This window comes from Chenopodium album, chromosome 17 (genome assembly GCF_948465745.1).
Source record: "Chenopodium album chromosome 17, dcCheAlbu1.1, whole genome shotgun sequence".
Taxonomy (NCBI): domain Eukaryota; kingdom Viridiplantae; phylum Streptophyta; class Magnoliopsida; order Caryophyllales; family Amaranthaceae; genus Chenopodium; species Chenopodium album.
In genome coordinates, this window is record NC_137850.1 from 45663220 (window position 1) to 45690477 (window position 27258).

Sequence of the window (27258 nt, forward strand, 5' to 3'; positions counted from 1 at the left end):
AATTTATTCACATTCATAATTCATTTCTTTAATTTGACCCCTTATCTTCCCCCTCTTCTTATATAAATACAAATTTTCAGTAAAGATTTTTTCACACTCATTAAGTTTCAAAAACTAAAAAATTAGAGAAACGTCTCTCAAAATTCTATGTGAAATTTCTACAACAATGAGGATGATGATTGAAAAGGAAAATATTGAGGTGGCAAGAATACTATGGAAATTCCATAGGATGACATTTTTTGCGTGTCATGGGGCTTTAATTTTGAAGATATTAAGCGCAATATAAGAGACATATATTGGTAAAGACTAAAGAAGAATATCATGCCTTCACATTTGATGTAAAAATTGTAAAATTATATTAAGTGTTTGGTATTTACAAAGTAGTTTTTATACAAATTGTTGATTAATATATCATGCGATAGAGATATGATTTTACGATTTTAAGCCATTTTTTCTACAACTATTAGTCTATTACCACTAATTCATAAAATATTATAATATGTCAAAAGACGATAAAATAAATTCATTCAAATAATTTGTAAAGGGTTTTTTTTTTTTTGGTGACAAGATAATTTGTAAAGTTTCAAATAAATTTATAATTTAAGCATAACCCGTGCGTAGAACGGGTCCAATAGCTAGTTTAGCTTGAAGTAGAGCCCTATGCTTTAGTAAACCCCACATGTGCCCTTACCAAAAATAAATGGAAAAGTTTGTAGCAAAAAAGAATATTCATAACAGCCTAACAAACCCATGTGAAGCAACAGTATGCATAATATGACCAATTTATAAGGTATTTGTGACATTACAAATTGATATTATATGCTAATTTATGCAAAGTATTTGACCAAAGTTTGATAAGAATGACCCCATTTAAACATTTTGTGCGCTAACCACTTGTTCACTAACCATATCTCATACATTTTATTGCGTTGTTTGTTGCTCCCTATATGTTCTTTGAAATAGATTGAATAGCCTAAATAGAGCAATATTATGCTCACCATGCATTAATGTAGAGCATAGTAGTTAAACAAATTGCATCACCTTGGGTTTTATGTCTACCAACATATTTAGCTTGTCTAGATAGAGTGCTTTGAATTTGTTTTTTCATATAATGGTATGTACTATGGAGTTAATAAGAAGTTAAGAACACATTTTCAATGTATGTTGTCATTATTGTAAATCGGATATAAAACTGGCATCAAAAGACAAAAGTTACCTCGATATAAATTAGAGTTAAGCATACAATCAGGACTTCACTTTTCACATTTTTCACCGTTAAGGACCTCTCACTTTTTTTTCACCTTTAAGGACCTATGTTCACTTTTCTAACCAAAATTAACTACTACAATTAAAAAAAGTTAGATCATTGGGTTAAATAAGTTAAGTCTTTGGGTTAACTATTTTACTTTTACAAAGAAAATCAAAATAATATTATTTATTAATTTACCATTTTCTCTCTTCTACACTAAAAATGAATAAATAGAAAACCGTTTTCTTTCTTAATTTTTTCTATGTTGTTTTCCATGTCTTCCAGAAGCACTAACGCCTCCTTAATCTGTCTAATCTTCTAAAATTTGCATCCATAATTAAATCTCCTATACTTGAACTCAAAATATTTGATTGACATAATACCAAACAAATTTTAGAGAGGAACTTATATCCATTTACAAAATTATACGAAACAGTCAATTGTATCAATTTAATATCCTAAATGCAACTGGGAATTTGTCAATTGATTTGGTTTTGAAATTGGGGTTGATTTTAACTCTCTCCTCTTCATCATTAGTAGAGGTAGATATGGCAACGGTGGCCAAAATTTCGAAATTGGGGCTGATTTTAATTCAGATTTGGGGCATGAATTGGTAGGAATCAGGTGGTGTTTTGGGTGGTAGTAGGTGTTTTCTGACCAAAAATATAACAGCAATATTGAAATAGGCAAATTAGGGATAAACAAATTGGGGGTTCTAGGTATCTTTCATGCACTAAGCTTAAGTTGGGTGGAACTGGGAAGGTGTTTAATTTTTCTTTGGTGGACAAAGGCAATGACTACAATATCAATTGGCGATCGACATATTATGAAGAAATACGTATGGTGGTTGTTATTTAAATTTTTTTTTTTATTTGTTTAGATGTAAGGTATTGATTTTTTTTTTTTTTTTTTTGTATTAAATGCTAACAAGGACTTAACATTTGCTAATTATGGCACTAACCTTTTAATCAGTGCTCAGGTGGGTTAAAGGTGAGTTAAGTGGCCTGATTTCTAACCACAGGTCCTTAAAGGTGAATAAAAAAAGTAGGAGGTCCTTAAAGGTGAAAAAATGCAAATATCAAGTCCTTTTCTTATGCTTAATCTATAAATTAAGAGTCACTTATATATTAATGATGAGATTGCTCTTTGCAAGAAATTTACCCCGTAAAAATCACTGTTAATTTTATAAAGGTAACAATTACCTTTCATAACATATATTTACTAAAAAGGAAATGACGCATTTAATAAGAAACTTTATTATTTAGAAAGTAATGCATCTAAATTTAGAAATGGAGGAAGTAGAACATTGAAAAGTATATTTGTGCTGGACTGAGACGGGTTAGACACAAGTTGGGCTAGAATAGGATGACTTGATTTTAAAGTCGTCTCTATAATTAAATTAATAAGAAATGATACTAATGTCTTCATGATTTATAATTATAATTGTAGACTCTTTCTTAATAAAATTTTGAGCGAAATAGTTGTAGAAAAAAAATTGTTGTTGAGCATTACTGTTTCATGCAATATAGATGAGTTGACTTAGCTATACAAATGCTATTGATGATTTGTATAGTGTACTCGCATACGCGTCCAATGCATTATTAAAAGAATCTTTCTGTACTATCAAATTATATAATCAACCTAATTATATGTAAGTGGAAAATGATTTGTAAAATCTTCAAGTTGATTAATTTAATAAAATTAAGGCATACGCCCATCATTCATGATTAATTTGATCATGTTATTCTGAATTGATTGAATAATGTTTATAATGTATGGTCCTATTTCTCTGGATTTGGTGGGGGTGCTTTGTTTTAGTACTGAAAACTATGCAAACATACATATTGTGAGATTGTGACTATACGGCTAATAACACCATTTTGTAAGATTTGTAGGAAAGTTATAAAAGACAACATCAAATATTGGCAACTGAATGAATGAATGTTCTAGAGTTTTGATTTTCTTCCCATGTGAAAAGATCTCAAGAGCTTATCCTCTTGCATTTAAAGACTTTTAATTACTAGGGATTGGAGTAACATGACAAATATTTTAGATGAAATTATGTAGTGAGTGGGAATTTTTTTGAAGTGTGCTTACAAAATTATTTTCATATTGTAGATCCACGTATCAAATTATGTAAATTATACGGGATAATGTAAGTTGATATTTGTGATTAGATTTTGAAGACATATAGACTTATAGAGTAGTTAGAAAAGTGTTACACTTTCAGACACAAGATTTTTATATGGAATGATACTGTTAATGTTATCTTAATAATTTAGAAATACTACATTAAAAATTGTTTGAAATCTAGTGTTTTGTCTGATTAAATTCTCTAAAGAAAATAGAATGTAAATGATATCATAAATGGGCTTGTTTTCTTCTTGATTATTATGCAACGTGACATTGATATAAGGTGAACGATTAACCCAACCCATCTAATTTACTAAGAGGTTGCTAGTCAGTTTTGGGTGTTTCAATTCACCCTTTGGGCTAATTGGATTTGACATTCATCGATCAATTCTGAGTGCTTAGGTTCCAGTCCCTCTCAATTATTGTTGCGGGGGATCGAACATGCAGTCCTCCCTACCAGGTGCAGTCCTAATCACTACTGCACCAACAACCAATTAGTAGAGATTGCTAGTCAATAGCTACAAGAAAAGAAAAAGAAAAGTATACCCTCAATTCTATTCATGTTGTTTGGTTGGACATTGCAGTGTTGCACTATTGCACTATTGCACCCACCCTAGATTTAGGTGCTTCCCTTAAACCCTTAAATCTCCTCTACAACCCCGGCCCGCTACCACAACCACCATAGGTACCACTACCACAATTGCCATATTTCTGACTACCATCATCACTCGGCGCCAACGCGATCACAACCACCATTCGAAACAACGGTGGTATCAATCTCATTACCACTAATCACTACTCAAATCCACCATTATCCCAACCACTATTATTATTATCATATTACAAATTACAAAGTCCTAAATGATAACACTACATTACTACGTACTAATTATCACACCAGATAATGATATAATCAGCCTTGGATCCACATGGTCCTATAATGCCAATTAATTACAAATTTGCAATATTTCATGCTGACATAATGGATAATTAATAATGTTATGCTTGATTAATCACGTGATCCCATATGCAGGAAGTGATCACCTCATTAATTAATTAATCAACTTTTTGACTATAAAGCCTTTCAATGTGTATGCTTGATTTTAGCATTTGACCCATTTTACGGAGAAAATTTAATTCACCTACTAGGTAGTCTATCCATGTGAGTTGGCAAACAATGTGGCATTGCTTGTAATATGTGGCATGTACATGTCATTAAAAGGAATTAAAACACAATTAATGCTTTGTTGGAGGAAAGAGGAGAATATTTTGGTATTTGTGGCTTTTGTTGTTACTTCTCTTCCAATGATTGATATTAACTCAACAAGTTGCATGGTGAATAACTGAGAATCCCTTGGCACCATTAATTTTCATTCATAATTTTTTTTTTTTTTTTTTTTGAGAAAGATTAATTGGTAGACTTGGCCTAGCCCTTTATCGTACTAGTGGAGACAACTCTATTTTATATGACCATGACTTAGAGAGGTATTTCTTATACAATCAACTTTGTTTCTTATGACAATATTAATTTCTATTATCAGTTGATACATAATTGAAGTATATTCAAGAATGAAGTTGTATCAGTTGTCCTTCGGGTGCTTTTGGGAGGAACATTTGTTATATTAATTCTTATCAAGATACATGTGTTAATATTAATTCTTATGAAGATACATTTGCTAAGGAACGGTGCTTCGGGTTCTTCACATCTTCAAAAGATTTGAATAGCGAGTATCTCCGGAGTTTTTAAAATAGAGGATACGAGTACAACGTATAATATATTCTTAAAATTATATCTTATGAAATTTTCAATAAAATTTGTTATGAAATGTAATAGTAAAAAAATGTTAAAAATTTACTAAGTACTTGATACTCATAAGAGTATGATTGTACGAATGCATATTACGCGAAATAACCAAGCATTATAAATAAGGTACAACATCCAATAACGGACGATTATAAAAAAAGGTGTATACTAGTATGCTACTACTCCGTACCTTATTTAAGGAAAAAAGGGTGAACCTTCATAGCAAAGAAAACTTTATGTCATGATTGCTTATGTTATCAATATGAAAAATTGTTTATATTTCATCATACGTAAAGTTGTTTCATGCATAATTATTAAAACATAGGGCATGTTCACATTAACTGAACTGAACAGATTGGAGTTGAACTTGAACTGATTAGAGCTGAACTGCTGAACTGCTGAACTGAACTGAGCTAAAATAAATATTTTATGAGAGAAGGAAATTAGGAGCTGAACTGAACTGAACTAAACTGATTGATTGGAGCTGAACTAAACTAAATTGATTGGAGCTGAACTTAACTGAACTGAACTGAAATTAAGTAACTGTGAATAGACCCATAATTTCGTTAGATACATTAAATATACCAACATTTAGGATTAACAGAGGGAGTACAATTTAACAAAATTGAATTAGAAGGGGACGTGATGATGAAGTTTAATAGAGGGAATACGACAATATAACAAGCAATTAACTTAACCAAGATTTAGGGTGTGTTTTTTAATTTCACTAATCTGGATTTATCTGAACTTAACTGAACTTATTTGAACTGAATTGATTTCATCCGAACTTTTTTGAACTTAGGGCATGTTCACTTCAGCTTAATTTCAGTTCAGCTCCAATCAGTTCAGTTCAGTATAGTTCAATTTAACTTATATTTTAATTTCCTTTTCTCATAAACTATTCATTTCAGCTATATTCAGTTTAGTTCATCTCCAAACAGTTTAGTTCAGCTGCATATGATCCAAATTTATCATGTTTGTTAGAATTTGAATTTGAATATTGTTACAATTGAATGTTTCTATTGAAGGTTCTTATGAATCCATGACACCTATATATGATCTGACTTTCAATAGCATCAAAATTTTAGATCATGCAAAACTCGAATTGCCAAATTGAAGCTTCAATTAAGTTTGACTTGAGCTTGAATAATTTAATCCTAATCAAACCTAGGTCAAAGAACTTAACATGTGCCTGGTTAGATGTCAATCTAAATTATGTCATGGGATGCAATTATATGATTGACTTGGTAATTAAAGACCGAAATCCAAAAGTATGATACAAATCTAAACCAAATACAGATCCAATTAGCAATTTTGATGAGTAGATCCAAATCGGATTATAATTCGAAGTAAGTCAGATGAATTGTTTTCAAAATTAGGATCCGATTAGACTCGACTTTTCCAAATCCAATTATTATTCAGGTAAGATTGGAATTGGTCTAAATAAAAACCGAACGATTTCAAACCTAAACGCATAATATATCTCGTATTGTTATCTAGATTATATATTCTAATGTTACATTTTACTTTTTTTTTTTTTGACAAATTTTTTTTGTATTTTAAACTAACCTTTATGTATTAAAATATATTTTTTTGTATTTTAAACTAACCTTTATGTATTTTCCCGGCTTTATATACATGAATTTCATCGGTATACGACTAATTTCATCTTTTGGTTTGAACAAATTTAAACGCAGTTTGTTTCATTATTTATGTTATAATCACTTTAACTTAACATGTATTGATAAACTATTACATTCCCAGTTCATATGCTAAATTTTTTTTTTTTTCTCATTTCTATTTTCTTCATTTTTCAGTTAGAACAAATCTATGTGTAAAAAAAAAAATTAGAACAAAATGTAAAAGCAATTTCTTTCATTTATTTAAAAAAATCACTTTTTTTTTGTAAGCAATTAAAAAATAATCACTTTACCTTAATATAAAATGTGAATTTTTTTTTTCCCATTTCATGTGCGTAATATTTTTTTCCCCCATTTTTATTGGTTTCATTTTCCATTTTGAACAAATTTAAACGCACTGATAAAATTTTTGTTTCCCATTTGATATGTTATTTTTTTTTAACGATATGTACATGTTATTATTTAGTATTTTGTTTAATTTTTTATAAAGGGTGTATGTAGTTTAATTTCCTAAATAGGAAAACCTTGTATTTCAAAAAAATCCTTTTTTAAAAAAAAAAATAAAAAACAAAAAATCCATTCGTCCTTCATTGAATTATGTCAAACCATATAGAAAAGAAAACCAAAATTACACTACATAATTTTTTTTTATAGTAAAACGGTTATACCCCATTTATTCAAAATTTATCTCAAAAAAAAATTATAAATAAATGAAAAAAAAAACAAAACAAACAGACGGTTGACCCCTTCCCAACGTTTCTAAGCAATAATGGAGTTTTTTGGAACACATGAAAAAACTTTTTGGTATCCACCTCTGTACAGTTCCCTGATGAAATCAAATATTGAAACAAGAGGAAACACTTCATATTCCACTCTTACTTTGAATCTAGCTAGTCTTTGATAATTTCCTATAAATTACACTAGCTACCTTCCAATAAGTTTCATACCCATACAAACTTGCTATACAAAATCAGTCTTTTACTCAAAAAGCTTTGGTGAGATATGGAGAATTCAAAATCTGTTTCACTTTCACCAATTGCTTTGAAGTCTTTGTACGATGGATCCACTGCTAGCCTTACCCAACAAACAAATGAGGTTAAAAATCTTTTCAAGCGCATCACAAAGGTCATGGGTTCTCAATTTCTAGAAGATATGTTATCCATGGAGGATGAACCACTAGGTATGCTACTTGAAATTTTTGTGGAAAAGGATTGTTTTACTCCTAAGTGTGGTGTCAAAAATGATTCTAAAACCCCTACCAAATTGAGAAAGAAGCTTTTTTCAAAGACCCCTCCCTCTGCCAAAAAAACTAAACAAATTGGAGAATTTGTTACTGGAGTGATAGTGTCGCCGGGAGGAAAGACTACAACGGCCACCGGGGAAGTTACACAGCCCACCAAAATTCATGAGATTGTCTATCTAGACTGATTTGGTTTTTAGTTTGTTTAAGATGGCCATGGAGAATTATGTTCTTATTTAAGATTTTTTTACGGTTATGTTTTTATTTCTATTTATGTTTTTATTTATATGTGTTATTTCAATGTCATGTCGTACTAAGTCTTGTACTATCTATGGTCATCTGTTTTGAGATTAATGGAGAATTATGTTTTTATTTAATTAACATGGTTTTTATGTCTATTTATGTTTTCATTCTTCTGTTGTTTTGTTTTCATTGTCATGAGGTAGGTCAAGAATGCTATTGTCGTCAGTTTATTCCATGAAGTTGTATTAAAAAAAAATTAATAGAAACAAGATAAAACAAAATACAAGGTATATGCAAATTAGTGAATTGCAATAGAATTGTAAAATGTGCTCTCTAAATAAGGTATTTTTTAAATCGTGAGTTGAATTTAAATTTTCATGTTGAGTGGGTTGTTTAAAGATTAAAATTTATAAGTTAAATTACAATTTTTTTTGTTCAATCGTTTCAAACTTGATTTTATATCTCGAGGAGTTGTTAAATTACAATTTTTGACATTTTAAAATCGTGACTATTTTATTATTTTATATGAAGAAAAACTACAAAGATATACATATCTTATTCTTTATGTTATTTAAGTATGCATAATTGTCTACCTTACAAAGATGTACATACATCTCTTTAAAAAAAACAAAAAAATAAAAATCCACAACAAAATTCTATTATAGATGTACACCCTTCAAAAAAAAATGTACCTTTCAAACTACGTACGGTTATAGCGCTAGCATCAATGCATCATGTTAGCCATAATTCTAGGAATATACTAGTGTATATAAAATATTCTTTAAAGGTTTTTTAAAACTAAATACAATTTTTAACCGCTAATTTAGATAAGTATGCATAAATATCTACAATGATTAACATATAAAAAGATTGCATAATTGATATTCTACGGTTATAGCATTATATCAGCCATAATTATAGGAATATTTAGATACATAATATTGTGGTTAAGTGATCTGTTCATTAAAAAAGGATATGCTTAACCGCTAATTAAAATAAGAAAGCATAACAAATAAAAAAGATATGATAAAACGTTCACCACAAAGGATTGTAAGATGAATGACATAGTAAAATTGTACATTATCCAAAAAAACCAATAGTAAAATTGTACTTTTTTTTTAATCAAATACTCAAATGATATAAATACGTAACTAGTCATTCTTAAAATAATCCATTGTCCAGTTTGCTCGACTTTATCCGTCAGTTGAATTGGAACCTTTTTTCTCCAACTCGTGGGTCAAAATAGCTGTAACCTGTAAATGTTTGTCAAAGAAAATATAAACATACATGAATACATATAGATCTATAATTAAACGTAATTAATTTATGAAAAGCTAGTTTTTTTTAGTCACTCACTTGGTCTCGTTGTTGTGTGTCCAACAAACTTATGAAATATAACACAAAAAAAAAAAAAAAAAAAAGTTAAACTCTTTGGAATCTAAAATAGCAACAAAATAAGGAATGATAATTTGCACGAGGCAATAAACCATTTGTGAAAAGAAATAAGGATAGTGTAATTTGTGAAATAAGGATAGTGTAATTTGCCTCGGCATGACTATCTACATTTTCCCTTTGATATATATTGTCATAGTCAACGTAGTATTAAGGTTCACAAATGCTTTGAAAAAAAAATCCATGCTCTCACTACGTTGTGTACTAGACATTCCAACCCAAAAGTCATTTTTGAAATATATGGGAACCCACCGATGTCTTAGATTAAACATCTCGTGAAACCAATTAATTTGCTGTAACTTATGCTTTTCAATAACATCCTTCCATTTTTTCTCAAACTCTTCAACATGAAGAGAATCATGGAGAGCCCGACGCAGCTCTCTACGGATTATATCTCTATCTTCATGAAAATTCAAGTGTTTTTTTGCATTTCTCATAATATGCCAAATGCACCATCTATGTTTTATGTTTGGAAATACCTCCCTAATAGCACTCCCTGAGGTAAATAGAACATTTAATTATTTTAAAACAACATCAAGGTAGATACTATCACTAATGCAGACAAACTCTAGCTACTAATTACCAACAAACACCACGTATATAATTTATTATAAAATAAAGCAAAATGAATTAGTATAATATTATGCCTATCACCATGCAAATATAGAAAAAGGAGATATATATATATTAAAACTTAATCATTCACTACACACAACAAAACCAAATAAAAGCTTATCAAAATAAATAAACTATTTACTGTACAAATTATTAATCCATGCATGCAAATATATATGCACAACAACTTATTTACTGTACACATTATTAATCCATGCATGCAAATATATAAATAAAAAAGTTATGCAAGTTATTTATAAAGTGGTAGGAAGTTACCTATAGCCATGCATTGATCTGTGACAATACCATTTGGAGCTTTTCCCGACATACAAGCTAGCCAGGTCTTAAACAACCAAATATAATTTTTCGTGTCCTCACCCGAAATTAGAGTACACCCAAGCAATATCGATTGACCATGATGATTCACTCCTATAAAAGGACAAAAAGGCATCATATACCTATTTCTTAAGTATGTCGTATCAAATGATACCACATCTCCAAAATCACGATATGCAGCTCTACATCTCCCATCCGCCCAAAATACATTTTTAAGTGTACCATCGCTCGTGTCATACTTGTAGAAATTTTTTTTGTCTTTGGTAGACATATCCATGAAATGCTTCTCCATAGCAGAAAAGTCTCCTTCTTCAAGGCACAAACGTCTATGCTTAGAAACCAAATTTCTACAATCTTTCTCAGAGAAGGGAACTGCACCAAATCCTCCATATCGTACTGCAAATGTAGCAAAATTTCTTCCAATAGGTCTCCTGCCTTTTCATTAGTTAGTATAATATCCTTGTTATGTGGACTAATGAATCTATAATTTCGCATAAATTTAGAATTTGAAGGGTCTATGGGATGGTTATGCTCTAACACTACCGTAGTGAGTTTCCATTCCCCGCTACTTTTGTCAAATGTAGCTGTAATTTTAGCTTTACAATCGGTAACTTCACTTCGTGTAGGCTTTGATGGATCCTTCCCCCTAGGAACAAACTTTCCTTCTTTCTTACATACTAGCCTTAACGTTGTGCAATCATACTTATTACCACATTCAGTACCTTTGACATTTTCTCTACTTCTGATTTTCATTTGGAACCCATTTTGTTTTCCAAATTCATGATAATACCCAATGACATCTTCATAAGACGCAAAAATCATCCCTACATTTGGAGGAACAAGCTTTTCTAGGATAGGATGACTTTCATTAGTTCCATTTGTATCATCATCATCTCTCAACACATCAACATTTTCATTCACTTCGTCACAAATAATATCCGGTTCCGAATTAATATCAAAGTCCATATCGGAACTATCGTATTCACTGTCTTCAACTTGATACTCCATATTAAGATCTATTGTTGATGGTACTACTTTAGCCATACGACTCTCATCCATTTTCAAATTTCTGCATACAATATATATTATAATAAGTCAATCATTATTAATTAAAGGGAGAAATTGATAAAAAAAAATTTCTTATATTTGTTTTTTTTAAATAATGATTCTGTTTACTTGAATAATATTTCAACAGTCAAAGGCTTTTCTTTTTGGTAAAAAATTCTAAGTTACACGTTATTATTCTTATTTATTTTTTTATTTTTTTTTTTTGGCAAATGAGGAATACATCCACAAATAAAAGAAAACAAAATAAAACAACCTAAAAGTCTAAGCAGGGGGTTTGACGTATGAGACAAGGGAATTGAAAGTTATTCTTATAATAGTTAGTTTTCATGATAAGACTTATCTCCTATTATTTGCTTTTATCATGTAGATATTTTAAGAATTTGTTTCCAATTATCTTGTTCAATAATATAGCTATATGTTTTTTTTATAAAAAATCCAATTTTGTAATTTTTTTTACGGAAATTTCATGAAATGCCCCTGAGTAATTTTTTTATTCACCAAATACCCATGAAAATTTTCAAATTCACCAAATACCCATCAGTTACTGTACAATATCATTAAATGCCCTTTTACCTAACTGACGTTAACTCCCCGTTAGTGTGTTTTTACCATAATGCCCTTAATTAATGTGTGCGCCATTTCCCTCTTGACTTAATGATGAAGACCAAAAGTCTTCATATTTTCCCCCTTCACAGTATCTCTCTCTCTATCTCTCCCCTGTTCTTCGTTCGTTCTCCATTGAAATTCTGCTCTGAATTCTCGCGTCGAAGGTGTTGCATGATCTGGTTTTGGGAAAATTGGGAGCCCAGGATAAATTTTATGTTTTGATCGGGCAAAAAAGTTCGATTCCTGAAGGTGTGATAAACGCGTGAGGTTGGAGAAAGCAAATTTCTAAAAATTCGAAGTGTGGGCTTGTGTAATATCAAGTAAGGTAAGTTCTCTTCAATCGTTTAGTATTTCGAAGTTTAAAGTTTCGATCTTTTGTCAAAATTTTGCACGCAATTTAGGGTTTGAATGGATTTGGGAATGGGTTGTGTTTATATGAAATTCTGTTGCTTTTATTGATATGATTACTTTGGTAATTGATGTTGGTGTACCGTAATTGATTTTGGTAGATTGAAGTGATTTTGATGATCTAGGGTTAGGGTATTTGAACTATTGTTTGCTGCTTAGTTTTGTTATGTTTCATTTTTATTCATTTGTGTGGAATGTAATTGGTGACTTAATATGTTATTGTATATAGGATGAGTGGAGTATGGTTGTTAGTCCATGGTAAGAAGGATGATAAGTCTCAGGATTTTGATGTTAGGGTTGAAGACACTGATATGTGTCACCTAATTGGGTTATATGAAGACATGTTTGAGTTCTCAGTGAAACAGAATGTGTTTCTACCAAAATTCTTTTCTTTGTTTGTGACTAAGCCTAGGACAAATAGGAAGTTGGAGCTTAATGATGATGTTGATATGCTGAAAATGTGGGAATGGAACCAGGGTAAGGATACTATTGAGATATGGGTTGAGGAAACTAAAGAGCCAGGGATTGTATTCCAGGCTGCTGAAAAGGGGTGGCAGAGAAGATTAAAGGAAGAGGCTGAAAGAGTGCAGAGGGAAATTGAAAAGAATCAGAGGGAGGCTGAAAGAGAGCAAGCTGAGAGGGAGTTGTGGGAGCAACATCAATTTACTGTTGCTGTTGAGGTGCCAGTAGTTAGTGCAGAGGACTTGGGGGTGGAGTATGTGAGAGTGTTTAATACTGCAGAAGCTGATGAGTGTTTCCCAGGAAACTCTCAACCTCAACCCTCACAACCTGAACCTGAACCAGCAGTAACCACCCACACTGCATCACCTACTACCAAACAGCCAAGTAAAAGAAAGAAAATGACACCCAGGAAAAAGAAAACAACACCAAAAAAGAATACAACACCAAGACAGGAAACACCAATCCCTCAACCACCATCTCCACCAAGACAGGAAACACCACCACCTCAACCACCATCTCCACCAAGACAGGAAACACCACCACCTCCTCAACCACCATCTCCACCAAGACAGGAAACACCACCACCTCCTCAACCACCATCTCCACCAAGACAGGAAACACCACCACCTCCTCAACCACCATCTCCACCAAGACAGGAAACACCACCACCACCTCAACCACCATCCCCACCACCCTTTCCACCACCACCTCAACCACCATCTCCACCAAGACATGCACCAACACCACCATCACCACCACCACCTCCACCTCCACCAACCAATACACATGCAAGCTCATCTTCTCAACCAAAGAAAAAGCATAGAGCTAGGCCTTCCAACTGGAGAGTGCCAAAAAGCAAGTCCTCTGTACAAGGGAGAGGTAAGGGAGTTGAGAGAGTGAGAAAGGAGAATGTTAGTAGAGATGTGCAGGACAGTGAGTCAGAGAGTGATGATTCTGATGATGATGATTATGTGCTTTCTGAGATTGATGAAGATGAAGAGAACTTGAGTGACCAAGATTTCATTGAAGATGAGGATGATAATGTTTTAGATGATGCTGAAAAGTTGAGAGAGAAAAAGTTTGAAGATTATTTAGATGGGAGTCACAAGTTGGATAAGTTGTATAAAAATGGAAAAATATGGGCAGGAGTAGAGTTTGGTTCAATAGTTTTAGAGCCATGGTTGATTTTTGAGGACAAGGCTCAATTTCTGGAAGTGTTTAGTGATTTCTGCATTCAAGAAGGGTTTGCAGTGACTGTGGACAGAGCTGATAGCTGGAGATACACAGCAAGGTGTGTGGTTGAGACTTGCAACTGGAGGATACATGCTGCTGTTTTGGTTGACAATGTTAGTTGGGCCATTAAAACTCTAACTGGGGAGCACACTACATGTGGAAGATTGGAAGACAATCCCATGGTTTCAACAGCCTGGTTATGCAGACATCTATTGTAAGATCTAGAGGCAAATCCTGAGATCCCTGTAGAGTCATTACAAAAGATTTGTATGGAAAGATATAGGTTGAATGTGAAGAAAAGGTTGTTTTACAAGGTCAAGGCAGTTGGTAGGGTTCAAATTCATGGTGGGTTTGCTGAGAGCTATGCCTTACTGCCTAGATATGCTGAGATGATTAAGGCCACAAACCCAGGCTCTTATGCACTCATAACATGGACAGCAAACACTGCCAACCAAGCACCTCAGTTCAAAGCTTGCTTTTTTTCCTTTGCTGCATCTGTCAAAGGATTTCTTGGTGGGTGTAGGCCCATAATTGGGATAGATGGAGCACATTTGAGTGGTTACTACAAGGGGATTATGTTGACTGCAGTTAGTATTGATGCCAACAATGAAATATTTGTGATTGCATATGGGATAGTTGACACTGAGAGCACTGAGAGCTGGACATATTTCTTCAGAAACCTGAGATGCCTGTTTGCAACTGAAGGTTGTCATAAAGATGACTGGACCTTTATTTCTGATAGAATGAGGGTAAGCTTACATATTATGTGTTTATGTTCATTTTGATCATATATTTTCATCAACCAATTGCTATGAGTTCCTAAATGTGTGTATATTTATCTTTGTTGCTTAATTAGGGAGTTGATGCTGCAATTCATGATGTGTACCCAAAGGCAACAAGGAGGATTTGTTGCCAACATCTATACTCCAACTGTAAGTCAGCAGGGTGGAGTGGTTCAGCTTTTCACAAACTATTTTGGATAGCTGCAGATGCATACAATGAGTATGTGTTTGAGAAAGCAATGACAAAAATCAAGGAGCATGCTGGTGTAGCTGAGGTGTACTTAAGGGAAGTACCAGAACAATGGTCAAGGAAGATGTTTGACACCAGAGTCTGTTGTGATCACAACACAACAAACTTTGTCGAGTCTTTCAATTCCAAGACAAAGGATTTCAGAGATATGCCTGTGCTGACACTACTTGAAGGTAGAACTACTGTATCCATGTTTGTTGTTATGCATTGTTGTTTTTTATATGAAACTAATTATGTGTTGTATAATGAAACTGTAAGGAATTGGGTGATGAAGAGAGTGGGAGCAAGATTTGACAAGGCTATAGACATGGAGCCTCATCAACTGACAGAGCATGCACAAAACATACTCCAAAGTAGAAGTGATGACTCTAGATTGTGTCATGTTACTGCTTGTGGGGGAAGGGAGTTTGAGGTCAGAGATAAGCATGTGAAATTCCCTGTCAATCTAGATTTGATGACATGTGGGTGTGGCAAATGTCAAGGTTCTGGCATTCCCTGTAAGCATGGCTTAAGGGTGATATATCACCAAAGATTAGAACCCACCACATTTGTTTCACCATACTTCAAAGGGGCCGCATACAAAGCAACTTATGCCCAGCACATCCACCCTATGGCTGACCCCACACAGTGGCCAAATTTTGATGTTCCTGCAATTCTGCCCCCACCAGTCAAGAGAGGTGCTGGCAGACCAGCAAAACAGAGAAAAAGGGCCCCACATGAAGCAAGGAAAGGCAAAAGGCACAAGAACAGCAAATGTGGGATCTGTAAGGAGTTGGGGCATAATGCTTTAACTTGCAAGAACAAGAGCACAACTGCAAGTGGTGCTGCTGGACAAGGAAAAGGAAAGGGAGGGAAGAGGAAGGCACAAACTGATGGTGGAAGCACCTCTCACCAACCTTCATCAAAACAGAGGAAAACAAGAAGCACTAAAAATGGATAGTTCACATCTGCCATAATTTTTTGGAAGTCCACCACTGCCATATTTTTTTGTAATGACATTGAAATCAAGTCCCTAGATTTCCTGTCAGTAGATGGTAGAATGTGGTTTTTTTTTTGGACAAAAACATAATCATATGTAATTACAACACTTTTTATTTTGCACATTGTTGTAAACATTTTATTAAGTCACTTAAATGTTACAAATACAATGATTGCAAACATTACAACCCCTATTTTGATTGCTGCATTAACTAATCTTTGCTGCTGCTGCATCTTTTTCTTGAGCACCTTCATCTCTTGCTTCATTTTAGTTTCCCCTGCTGTTACTTCTTTGCTTTGGCATTCATTAAAGGCAGGGTTGTGCTCTACAACACCTCTACACCATTTGAAGTTGTCACATGCATCACACTTGTAGTATAACCTTTGGGGATTTTTTGTTGTTTCCGAACTTCGAATTGCAAATTTCTTTCCACAACTACAAGTTTTATTAGGAACTCTAACATATGAAGATTCATAAGAGGAAGAAGAGGTTTGTGAATTCATGCTTGTATTTGATATGAAATATCAAGTATGAGAGGCTTCAATATATAAGCAAAAGGAACTAGCCGTTATTTTTCTGTTTTAAAGGCCAACGGCTAGTTTTTTTTCAAAAATTGCTAGCAACATTTTCGGGCTAAATGGTGAAAAAAGGTTTTTTAAGTTTGGGTATATGGTGAAAAACATTCTTATAGTATGGTTATATGGTGAAATACAAAAAACCACTAACGGGGAGTTAACGTCAGTTAGGTAAAAGGGCATTTAATGATATTGTACAGTAACTGATGGGTATTTGGTGAATTTGAAAATTTTCATGGGTATTTGGTGAATAAAAAAATTACTCAGGGGCATTTCATGAAATTTCCGTTTTTTTTATTGTTTGATTAAAAAAAATCGTTTCACATGAATATATCGTGTTAAAAAAAATCGTTTACAATGTTTTCAAATATCATAAATATAATGTTATAGAATAACTATCAAATATCCGATTTTTTAAACTAGTATTATTTTGATTATAATTAAAATATTGACTATAAAAAAATCGTTCTTAATAATTTAAGTTATCACATAGGTATATGATTAAATATAAACTATATCTGCTTTCAAGAAGATTATTTCATACCACAGCAAATTGATAGATTATGATATAAAAAATAGTTTACTAACCTGTGATAAACTCCTTTACTATTGTTATCAAAAGGACATCATCACTTGAAGCCAAATTACAGAATACTGTTTTGATTAAAGCTTGGATAATTATGGAGTATACTTTTTTGATAAGGAAAAATATGCAAGACTTTGTCAATAAAGAAAAATAGTTAGCACCTTCTTGTTGTACTCATGAAGAATGCAAATGGTCTTTTTTTTAAAACAAAAATAAAAAAAATAATTTATTTTGGGTTGTACAGTACATTAAAACTTCAGTTTTAATGATTTAGATTTAGAAAATTGGAATGCATTAAATATGTTGTCTAGTTCTCTGTATTATGCTTATTGGAAAATTAAATTGCATTAATGATTTTATGGTGTTAAAAGTGGGTCAAATAAACAGTTTTTTTATAAAAAAAATTACACTTCATTGCCACATCATTGCCATGTTAGTTCCACGTCAACCAGGTAAACTACCCAGTGGGTAGGTGTATCCATGCCCCAATTTTACTACTTTTGTATGAACTATATATGTGATTAATACAGAGTACTACTTGAAATATATCCATATTTTAAGTCAATTGGCTTAAACTTTACTTTTATTAGATTTTTTTTAGTGAGGTGCAATGTAATCAACATATTCTATTTTAGCACGTACACATTGTACGTAATCTATATCTATACTTAGTATTTAAAAACTCAAACTAAAAAGACATGTGTCCTCATCCTATTACACTTCTCCATCTTCTTTTCCAAGCCAATGTGCCACATGTCATCTTATATGTTTAATTTTTTTTTTATTACAATATCTTTCTTCACTCTTTCATTAAACCCTTCATCTTCATCTCCCCTCTTCAATTCAACCTTTTCCTTTTCTTATTTAATTTTAGTTCCCCTCACCTTCTTTTTCACAAAGCTTCATTTTGAATCAAAGTCTAAAAAGATAAATTTCTTTAATCATGGTTTTTGTTACACATTACACCCATACTAATTTATTGATATTTCATCACTCATCTCTCAATACAATTATCTATGAATAACCCGTGCATTGCACGGGACAGAAGGCTAGTTAATAATAATAACGTTGCCATTAATTCTAGTTATTTGCATGTATGCATGCACTATTATATTGTGAGAATTATCTTTAATTAGTTTGAAGGAATAATATTTTGATAATTTTAGCAAAGTACTTGTAAAATTAGTATGGTGTTGATTACCAAAAGCAATCGCGATTTTCATTCTAATTTTGTATTACTTTGCAGCTGGTTTCAATATCTATTGTTTAAAGTGATCTTGATTCTTCAATCTCACATTTTCTTATCATGTATTTGAAGGGATTAATGAACTATGACGAGTTGCGCTACATCTTTAGTACGTCTATCGGTCTATTAATAAAAGCAGAGATTAATAAAATTGAATCAAATTAAATAATTCCGATCAATCATAAACTTTTACAAAAAAAAAAGAATAGTAATCACGTAGGTGTATTATATATATAACCAAAATAGTCGTTGAAAGAATGTATGTGCTTGCATGGTTAGCGATGTTATCTAATCACGCATGCATTATTCAATTGAGATACAAGGTTGAGGTAGAAAATCTCAGAGCAAGGCAAAATTAAGCCATCTTTTCCATGATCATAACCAAAAACTTCGGCAGCATTTCTCAATAGTTCTTGAAATAGAGGGTTCTTCAAGTATGAAATCGGAACCACGAAACGCTTCTTTTCTTCTTCATCGTCGCCTACATAGATTACAAAGTGCCCTCTAGGTACTCGTAGTATGGCTAATTTTTGTTTTGAAAAACGTTGTTTTATCGAAAATATAAGCTGCCTTACTTGCTTAGTATGAAGAATTTCTTTGATTTGGATTGCCATATCAATCTTAGAAGAGTTGATATGATCAAGTATGTTAAGAAACTATATGAAGTGTAAGCTAAGAGAGTTATACTTGAATTGATTGATTTTGATAATAGGTTTGAATTGTGTGTATATATATACATCATAAGAAAAGAAGTCAAATTAATTTGTTAAGAGACAAGAGTTAACATGAAAATAGGGTAATACAATTAATAATATGCAAATTGAGAAAGATTTTATCTCAATAGCAACTTGAGCATAGTATTAGAATTCAATACAAAAACTTTATATTATGTAAATTAATATATTTGAAAACTTTGCAATATTTTTATGTTGTTTGGATTATGAACAAATCCAAGGATTTCAGGTACATATCACATGGAATTATCAATTATATGTGGCAAGTATGTGTGCCATTTGGATTCGTTATATTTTGAGAAATTTCTTAGACAAAATTGCAAATTGTCCACCGTTTCCTGCGTATAATATAAGCAATAGACGCCATTTATGTGCATGATCAAAATATTCAAAAAGTTTCGTACTCATATCTGAGATGTGAATTATTCTATTTCAATAAATTTGCGTTTTGTTTAATTTCTTAGTAATTATTTTCAGATAAGTACTATATTTGGACTTTGGAGTATGTATTCAATATTTAATTATTTATGTCTTTTTTTTTTTTGGGTGAAGGAGAGGGCAAAGCCCCAAAAATAAAATAAAATAAAATAAAATAAATAAAAAAAACAAGAAAATAAAATAAAGAAACAACAAAAGCAAAAGAAAAAACAAACTAACAAAAGAAAACTAGCTAAATGATCCTGCCGGCACCATCCTAGTCTGCATCACTCCACTCAGGTCCTCCAATAAAACAACTTCAATATTCTTTGGGATTGCCTCAATATTTAATAAGTATTAAATATACTTTTGAAAATTGTATAAAATTAGGAATTCATGACAAACACGCGTAAATCGGTGTTATTAATGTTTATATTTTGATGATTTCTTAGCTTTTTACGATTTTCAAGTGTAAATTTAATGCTTATATGTAGCCCTAAAGGCTATGTATAACATTTTCCTTTAATTATTTATGTCTATATGATAAGATTTATATTCTACTCCGTAATAATGTTTTTTTTTTCTTTCCATTTTGTAAGTATAGTAACGTACAAGCAGACATAACTAACAACTTGCTAGCTATATCAAAGTTTATTTGTCAATATATTCCAAATTTCACACATCACATAATAATTTGTTTACTAATACCTGCATTATTTTGACTTTATGTAATGTTACTAACATACTTATCGTTCATGTTAGCTTTAGAGAGACTTAATTAACCTTTCCAATTTAATTTATATGGAGTATAAGGTAATGATACTGGCGAATAAACTTGATTTAACTTTATTTTGTTGTCTAAAATAATACTCAACAATAATCATGATCTTTAATCTATTACATTGTAGAAGATATTTATTTATTAGTTACAAAGACACTATGACGTTTAAAGTGTCAAGAGACAATACCGTACTAGATAAATATAATTATTTTAAAAGATCGATTTATTAACAGGTTAGATATTGTTAGAGATATCGGAAAATATATGTGTGATATATTTTCCGTATATATCATTTAAGAGAATAATATATTTAGGATATTTATGTTAAGATATTATTTTGAGAATATATCATTAGGATATATGGTATATCTTTTAGGAATATTGTTTCCTATCTTATGAGGTTAGGTTTTGTATAAATACTCAACCTATTGATGAATAATAAACAAGCAAGCAATACAAAAACCATTCTATTATCTCTTCTCTCTAATTTATCAGATATACCAATTATTTTACAACAAGTGGTGTAACAAACTTAGGTCTTAATTGTAATTACGAAGTTGGAGCTCGAGAATTGTCTTCCCATTGGTCATTGGACATAGGTAGACATGCATTTTAGTTTGGCAAAGTTTATTGCATGTTTTCTGGTTGAGTTAGTTTTGGAGCAAAAGGATTGTATGAAAGTAAGAACCATTATCTTTAGCATTACTTTATTTAGCTGTTTTCTTTAGTACTATTCCGTGCTATTTGCTAGTACATCAATGATTCAGAACAACTTTGCATGCCACAACAAGTTGAGCAGAAGCTGAAAGAAAAAGGGAAAATACAAGTTTATATTCGTGATAAACAAATATCGTTTATTTAATGATATTTTCGTAAATAAATCAACAAAACATTCCATTCAACATGTCATTTTTGTATAAAATAAACTAGTGGTGAGGCAAGTCTCACGCAATACCTTCTCTTTCAAATAAAATAAGCTTCGCTTTATCGTCTTGAAGTTGGTGCATTGTTAAACTATTCTCAAACACATTATATTATGTTCCACAAAGTTTTTCCCTCTTTCAGTTGATTATATTCCATAAAGTTTTTTTTTTTCCTATTCTACTCAATTCTTACTTAGGCAAAGAAAAATTTCCATTTATCCTTAGTTAGTTGGTCCATCCCATCCTTGGGATTCACTTCTCGCACTTATTAATTTCCAAATATGATCTATCTATTATGCAAAAAGGAACAACCAAATCAACCAATGATCTCACTTTAATTTTCTCACTTTTCCAGATAGTATTTGTAGTACGTGGAGATAAAGTTAGAGGGGATCCGATATTGGCGATATGGATATGGAATTGAGGGATTAATTATTTCTATTATGTTTATTTTAGTCCATGATTGATTATGGTCTTATAGACACGTACTTCTACTAATAGATACTTGTATGATGAATTACTTAGCTAGCTAGTTTGGTATAATAAATCGAGATTGATACGGTTTGTCTAATTGATTCATCTAACCGGTGTCTATGAATACACGTTAAGTTATTACAATAATAACTTGTATGTTAAGCGTTATCAAAAATCAATTTTTATGTTGATTTTCAGTTTGAACTGCTAATGTTTGTATTGATTAAATTTGAATATGTGTACGTACATATGTAGTAATAGTAGTAGTATCTATATATATATGCATACCGGCCAAGGTGTAACTCTCTTAAACCTTTGGAAGAGTACAAGTTTATTCCAATTATCCATGAAACATATCAACCAATTTCAACCATATTCATCTCTTAAATCACATGCCAATGTACTCATCTTCAGATAAGATCAAAAACTATATAAGATGTTATCAATATATATAGTTATAATTTACTCAAAAATTGAAGCATAGAAGTTTCACTATTTTGTGTACGTGTTTATGCCCATACTATGGCATGATGAGTTGCTTTTTCCCAGCTTATAATAGAAGTGTTGGTGCCCATACTATTACAGTTATATAAATGGATATATATGATTAATCAAACACCAAATCCTACCAAGTGTTTCTTGCTTTTGTTGGTGCAATAAGGGAAGCTAATTACTACATTCTTGTTGTTTGCTCGGCCATTGCGCGAGGCAATATATATCATGCCGACTTTCAAATTTCATTTCTTAAATGAAAAGAAAAACTACATCTGTCCAAATTTAATAGTCATGTAATATTTTGATAGTGTAATTTGAATTATTCATGTGATAACTAATTAAATTCAATCCAATGGTCCATCATTTGAAATGTAAAGTACAATCATTCGCATATAATACCAGTAGTAGATCTTTCAATCTTCAATATGACTATTATTAAATAATTTAGACAATGTATCTTTTTTCTAGCAGAGATCGATCTTCACATTTAATTTGATGTATATATACTACTACGTACAAAGTATTAATAAGGATTTGTCATATCTTTATATCATTTTCTCAAGTTATGAACATTTTATAAGTGAAGAGACAATGTAACACTAAAAGATGGGCAGAAAAGACGCCTTACACGAAGGAGAAACAAATTTATGACTCAATTATACCAAACAAAGTATAAGCAAAAGAACATAACATTATAATCAAGAAAGAGACATAAAATATGTATGCCAATTTAGCCATTCCTCATTCTAAAAGATATTTTTCAAAACATAACGAAAATAACATCGATAATATGAAAGGGACACAAATATAAGTAGGCCATGTATGAAGGCTAGCCAAATGTTTGTAGTAGCTAGCAATTTGAAGTTTAATTTGAAGATATTTTTTTTCAAAATGTTAGAGACAAAAAGGTTAGAGAAAATGGAGGGTAGCTAAGTTCCTCCATGTGAGAGATACAGTATCATAAAGCTTAATATTTAGATGAAGACATAAAAGTGTATAGTAGATTAAATTACCATAAAGCTTAATATTTAGATGAAGACATAAAAGTGTATAGTAGATTAAATTACCAAGATTATAATTGGTAGAAAAAGGTGTAAATCTTATCCAAGTTTGTTAAAGATAAGGAAACAAAAAGATCGTTAAGCTAGCTCATGGTTGAAATCCAGAATCGATTTATATACTCTATCATGAAAAATGAGATAATTTATGCATATATAATTCACAGTGTCTTGAAGATCACATAATTTAATTAGTCAATCAAAAATTTGAAAAATAAACAATTTTTACCGTGATCTTAATCATGAAGGTATACATGGTCGATCATTCCAACCCATGGACAAACATGATGAACAATTAAAAGCTAGGATGGCTAATTAATAATAATCTACTACTACGTACGAAGTAATATACTTGTTAACAATTTCTTACGACGAACACCTAATGAGAGATATGAGACTCGAAAAATAGTCTTCGCTACAAGGGATTGTAAGACCACCCATCGGATGATCATACCCGAACTCTTCCTCCACCACATGAAGTACATTTTGAAACAAAGGGTGGTTCAAGTAAGAAATTGGGATGACTTGCCTCTTCTTGTAAGTCTCTCCTACGTAAACTACGACATGCCCTTTTGGTACATCCGCGTTTGAGCTTGAAGGTGATCGCGTCTTCTTGTTAGATAGAGTTCTTTGAAGAATTCTCTTTGCTTGCATTTTCTCCATCAATTGAATACCCATAATAATATTGATTTTGGTTGTTCTTAGCTAGACTCTCTTAAAATTTTTAGTGGTATTTTTTTTATGTATGTATGTAGTATTTGAGTTGAGTGTGTATGAAATGATATGTTGAGCATGAAAGGTTTATATAGTGTTTGTAATATTACCGTGGGGTGTAAATGTAATTACACTATGATTTGCGGATCACACCCACGGTTTGTTAGTTGTATATATTGAGCATTTAGTAGACAAGGAGGCCCATTCTTTTAAATGATTACCCAATTTGCCTTAGGAAAATGTCCAAGGCAATGCATATAGACTTGATATGTTAAGTTCTCCCAAATATAAATTTAATTTTAAAATAAAAAAGGGATTAATTAAATTCATTTTTATAATATGAACTTAGTTAGAGTGTATAATATATAGGTTGGTGTAGTAGTAGTAGTACATAGTTTGTTGTATAAGTACAACTCCGATCCCTTCGTTCCACTAAAGTTCTCTTATGTATGAAAATAAATATTGATTTATATCGGTCTTATTAAATTTAATTTGCCTAGTTTGTTTAATGGTATACATAATTTCTACCTTTACGATCTGTATGCCATGCAACTATTAAAAGATTTTTTTAAAAATTGTATGCTTTAAATGGGGTAATAATCTTAGTAGGACGGAAGAATTAATTATCTCTGTGGTTGTGTTTGAACCTAATTATTATTCATTCTAGTTGTTGGAAGTGGCCCCATATTTTCCAATAGGAATTGTCCACTTGACCACAAAACTAGAATGAAGCTTTTGGACCAATTTTGCTTTTTTGACATCAATAAAGAGGGAGACAAGGACATATCACATGCTAATACGTGGGTTATATTTTTGTTGCTAACTAAGAAAAAAAAAAACCAATATATATATCTAAGTGTATACTAGTACTATATTTTGTGTGTAATATAAGTGGATATACCAACTATTAGATAAATAAATTGAAGTAGCTAGAAGCAAGCAATGTATCATGCTCAGGTTTGGACGTACAATGTAGTGGATTAGAAGTATACACCAACGTACATTTGCATGTGTGTTTTGTGGGGGAGAGTCGTGGATATGTTCGAAAGAGTCAAATTTTAGGTGGTGTGCATTAAAAATGATAGAGAAATGGTTATGGAAGCTATACGGGCCGGGTATATAGTTGTTACGTCTTACGAGTCTTACGCTGGGTGGAAAGATAAAGATTTTTTGTGGTTCATTAATAATATGTTAGCTACATTCATGTGAAAAAAAAACGTTTTTAAAAAGTTACGAACTGAGCTAGAGTATAAAGTACTGATATAATGAATAGGTTTATTTTACCCTTATTGAGTTTATAATAATTATGTACTGTTGGGTCACAAGATATTCCAGATTCAAGGCATTCGGCATTCCAACAATACCATCAAATAATGGTGAGGAGGAGGTAGGGATAAAAATCATAGTGGCTTCATATTATGTTGTATATATAAGAACAAGGTAAACAAATTAAGGGATGAAAAAATAATGTGTTGTCGAACTTGGAAACCTCGAAAGAGTTGACAGATTATACAATCTCAACTAAGTTGTGGTAATATTTTGGAAAGGTATATGTAGTGAGATCGTGTTATTTAATTCACGTACATATGGCTACATGTAACATGTTACATGTTTACTATATTACCTTGAGCGATTGTGGTGATGTGTGTCTTATGGTGGTTAATTAGTGATTTACGAAGTATTTGATAGTCATGACCTCTTAAGGCGATTGTTGGTCCTATAATGAGGTGGTGAATTATCATTACTTGATGCATGGTTGTAATAAACTCATATCTATGAGTGGACTTATAGAATTTTCCTCGCAAATATAGATGGATAAGAGCCCACTTCTAATGTGGGAATCTTTGAATAAAATTCTCGAGCATAAAAAGTCAAATTCATAATTCAATCCAACACAATAAGTACTCCGTATTTTTAAGATTTCACACTGACTTATTATTGCTTATTATGATTTTTGCCAAGAACAAACAATACTAATTGACATATTATTCTATTAGTCGCGTTAATCTCTAACAAATTATAATATGAGTAGACTTTACATTAACTTAATTGCATTGCTTTCAAAAATATTTAATTTAATTTGATGGCCCATAAGAAAAGCTAATATTGGGCCGAATTACTACCATTAAAATTGACTTATCAAATGCAATTTTGCCCACAAATGCATGCACATTTGACAAATGACAAGACCACTAAAACATGATGTAGAATCTAATTTAATCATTATTATTAGATCAGAAAATGACTTCTCTTTAGTTCTAATCAACATTGTATGCCACTTACAAAAGGTTTGACCTACTTGAGTTATACCTTTCAAACTAGGCTTTTTAGGGTTACCTTTCAATACTTCTAAGTTTAACTTCAGAGTAGTATAGTCTTTATCCTTGTGATCAATCAGTTGGATATTTTGAACTTAAATAAATAATAATAATAATAATAATAATAATAATAATAATAATAATAATATTAATAAATAAATAAAATATCATTTCATGTTATACGTATGATATTGGTGCTTCTGTATTATATTATGTTATACGTATGATAGTATAGTCTTTATCCTAGTGATCTCTTTATTGTAATCATTCTATTTCTTTTTTTAAAAAAAAATAAAAAATAATAATAATCATTCACATGTGAAATACTTTTGTTATTGTAATTTATACTATGTATACTTGAAACAATTGTTTATGGGCATTTTGAGTCAAGTTTTATGTTGAATATAATTTAAGGTCGACTATGGATTATTGGATAT

At 31.4% G+C, this 27258-nt stretch overlaps 2 protein-coding genes across 2 annotated transcripts; both read right to left on the reverse strand.

The window, feature by feature from the left end:
* Positions 1 to 9502: 9502 nt before the first annotated feature.
* On the reverse strand, positions 9503 to 11771 carry LOC145589133 (protein FAR1-RELATED SEQUENCE 8-like). Its single transcript, XM_081645691.1, has 4 exons — positions 10952 to 11771; positions 10653 to 10805; positions 10079 to 10257; positions 9503 to 9562 (listed from the first exon to the last, which is right to left on the reverse strand). Exons 1-4 carry the CDS (start codon positions 11769 to 11771, stop codon positions 9503 to 9505), a joined length of 1212 nt encoding a protein of 403 aa, XP_081501817.1.
* Positions 11772 to 24155: 12384 nt separating this feature from the next.
* LOC145589134 (auxin-induced protein 15A-like) lies at positions 24156 to 24467 on the reverse strand. The gene has a single exon (XM_081645692.1). It carries the CDS (start codon positions 24465 to 24467, stop codon positions 24156 to 24158), a length of 312 nt encoding a protein of 103 aa, XP_081501818.1.
* Positions 24468 to 27258: the final 2791 nt, after the last annotated feature.

What these genes read in the sequence shown, in the direction of transcription:
- LOC145589133 (XM_081645691.1), bottom strand. Translation starts at nt 11,771, where the DNA reads ATGGATGAGAGTCGTATGGCTAAAGTAGTACCATCAACAATAGATCTT. An exon ending in GACAAAAAAAATTTCTACAA is followed by an intron (nt 10,806 to 10,951) that starts GTATGACACGAG and finishes GTCCTTTTATAG; the next exon opens with GAGTGAATCATCATGGTCAA. An exon ending in TTGAGAAAAAATGGAAGGAT is followed by an intron (nt 9,563 to 10,078) that starts GTTATTGAAAAG and finishes AAACATTTACAG; the next exon opens with GTTACAGCTATTTTGACCCA.
- LOC145589134 (XM_081645692.1), bottom strand. Translation starts at nt 24,467, where the DNA reads ATGGGTATTCAATTGATGGAGAAAATGCAAGCAAAGAGAATTCTTCAA.